Source organism: Atta cephalotes (genome assembly GCF_000143395.1).
Source record: "Atta cephalotes unplaced genomic scaffold scaffold00025, whole genome shotgun sequence".
Taxonomy (NCBI): domain Eukaryota; kingdom Metazoa; phylum Arthropoda; class Insecta; order Hymenoptera; family Formicidae; genus Atta; species Atta cephalotes.
The window spans coordinates 921,156-923,655 of NW_012130089.1; the positions used below are offsets into that span (position 1 = coordinate 921,156).

At 35.7% G+C, this 2,500-nt stretch overlaps 2 protein-coding genes across 2 annotated transcripts in view; one reads left to right on the top strand and one right to left on the bottom strand.

Annotated features, from left to right (window-relative positions):
- Positions 1 to 869, bottom strand: part of LOC105620356 (transient receptor potential channel pyrexia-like) — a 3,867-nt gene extending 2,998 nt beyond the window's left edge. The window contains exons 1-3 of the mRNA XM_012201856.1: positions 750 to 869; positions 379 to 677; positions 108 to 290 (exon numbers count right to left, since the gene is read on the bottom strand). Coding sequence (XP_012057246.1) covers positions 108 to 290; positions 379 to 677; positions 750 to 869 — 602 coding nt within the window. The remainder of the gene's footprint in view (positions 1 to 107; positions 291 to 378; positions 678 to 749) is intronic.
- A 577-nt stretch (positions 870 to 1,446) lies between these two features.
- The window catches only part of LOC105620357 (ubiquinone biosynthesis monooxygenase COQ6), a 3,890-nt gene continuing 2,836 nt past the window's right edge, over positions 1,447 to 2,500 (top strand). The window contains exons 1-3 of the mRNA XM_012201857.1: positions 1,447 to 1,461; positions 2,188 to 2,295; positions 2,431 to 2,493. Coding sequence (XP_012057247.1) covers positions 1,447 to 1,461; positions 2,188 to 2,295; positions 2,431 to 2,493 — 186 coding nt within the window. The remainder of the gene's footprint in view (positions 1,462 to 2,187; positions 2,296 to 2,430; positions 2,494 to 2,500) is intronic.

A 2,500-nucleotide genomic window follows, 5' to 3' on the forward strand; every position in this document is an offset into this window, starting at 1 on the left:
ACCAATTACTTCAAGACTACTATTAAAAGTACTTACTTAGTAAGAAAAAAATACGAACATGTATCTACACTTTTTATTTTCTGAATCGCAAGCCATGAAATATATACCTTCCATCGCAGTCACTTGTAGAAACTGGCGCATCTTTGTCTAGCAAAGCCTTGGCAATCTCCACGTGACCTAACCAGCAAGAAATCAACAGACATGTGTCTGGCCATCCTGCAAGTAACTGACCCGGAGTCGCGGCAGCCGCTGCTCCATTTTCGCTATCTAGTAAAGCCTTTCGCATAAACCTGAAAACCCGGATAAGCTTGTTCTTATTTCTCACTTTTACCTCTCTGTAAGGTTGAACTGTAGATGTGCAACTATTATTGCCATTACCCGTTCGCAAACGTAGGCAGTGTGATCTTTCGATGATTACAGTCCATAATTTCATTGAGAGTCAAGCATTGGAATTCCTCCAAAGCCTTTTGCAGAGTATCATTTTGAAGAGTAGGGATCAGGGAAAGAGCAGCTTCGCCCCCTGGAAGATTCGATAGCGCTATTTCGACTTCCTCTTTGCTCCAGAGTTGCTCCTGCGTCATCGGCGTTGATATGTGACAGGTGACAGAATCCGAACCATTCTCGGAGGAGATACTGCCACTGTCAATCTCACTCATCCAAATATCGTCGAGTTCTTCCTAAATTCGGCACACGAACGTTAAGGAAACATCGGAAAATCATCGATTATTGATCACATTTTTTTCACTGACCTTATTGCTGATTACAACAGACGGCATTCCATTATTGGTAGCTTCTATTCTCGGCGCCTCTCGCGTCAAATGACTGTCGGAGAGTCTTTCAAAAAAGTTTTTCTTACCAAGAATCGACATAATCATGTCTTTCTTTAGATTCTTAAAGAAATTTGTCTAACTCTACATGAATGATTACTATAGACATTTTGTTAATGTAATCATGTAGCGTATAAAGAATGGAAAGTTTCTTGTCTTTAACTAAGTGTCATTCTTGTGGCTACGCAATGATAACAGCACATGCATTTCCATGCATACAATGATACATTTATCACGGCTAGATCGATGATGTTCTCAATTAAATAAGTATTAACAAGATAATTAATATAAATATCAGTAAAAAATCTCATTAGATCAGTCGTTTGATGAGCAATCGTTTTGACATTGTAGAATGGATAGTTTTCTCAATGCGCCTTCATCGTCTCTCAACTCTAGCTCTCACTCACTAATACTGAACACTTATTCGACTATTCCGAATCTCTGTATATCTCAGGATACCCACATGTGTTTATAAAACAGTGTTATATATTTAGCTTCTATTAATCTCTCACGGCTCTCTCTCGCTCCTTGCGTAAATCCGGCATGTTTCAATGACAAAAAAGGAAAAGAAAAAAATTCCCGACCGCAAACTCCTTCCCTATCATTCTTTCTCAGCACGATGCCGGAAATGATTGTATTATCAATTAATTCCAGTCATTTCATGCGTAAATACTTTCAGCAGAATTCAGTCGATGTCAATATCATTTAAAAATTATTATCCTGATACATACTTTCTTTTTCTTACAATTAATTTTTAATTAAGATTTGAGAGAGTATATTTTAACAGCTTCTTTATTATAATTTAACACAAATGACGATTACAGACGTCTTGCAATTATTTCAATTTACAAAAAAAATAAAGAAAATATAAGCAGATTGAAGAAAATAAATATATAATATAAAAAATATATAATATATTATTTTTTGTGGTGATGGAACAACTAACATTATAATTTGTTTTAAATAATTGTGAAGTTTTATGAATGCGACTTTCTGAAATATTTTGTACTATTAAGTATATCAAAATGTAAATAATATTTTTTGCGGACATGTTTGCAGATTTATAATAATAAACGAAATAGCATTTATGATGGAAAATTAATAAGACGTTAATCATCCTGCGTAGATAATCTCTAATGATCTCCGCTGAAATCTGAAACAGAACTGACGTTATTTTCGTACATGCTTATAAATTTTCAGCACGCTTGATTATGATTGGCGCAACGCGCCAATTATTCGCACTATCTTCGTCTTAATTCAATAATTCTCCTTATAACAACGCTTATAATTTTACTTTTAAAATGTTATTACCGTCAAGCACAAGGAGCCAGAATAAATAAAGTGTTTTGATGCGTTCCAGGTGGGTGCCGATGGCGTTAACTCCTTGGTGAGGAAGGCAATGGGTGTGATTTATCTCAACTGGCAATACAATCAATTGGGCATCGTTGCGACTGTCAAGCTGTCTGAGGTAATTCTATCGAAAATATGTAATATCGTACATAAAATAAACAAACGACACAATTGTTTCTCACGTTTAAGAAGATATCTATGAACTGTTGAGTGTACATGAACTGTTGTAACATATGTCGTTAATCGATTTCAGCCTACGGAGAACGTCATTGCTTGGCAAAGATTTCTTCCAACGGGACCCATCGCAATGCTTCCGGTAACTT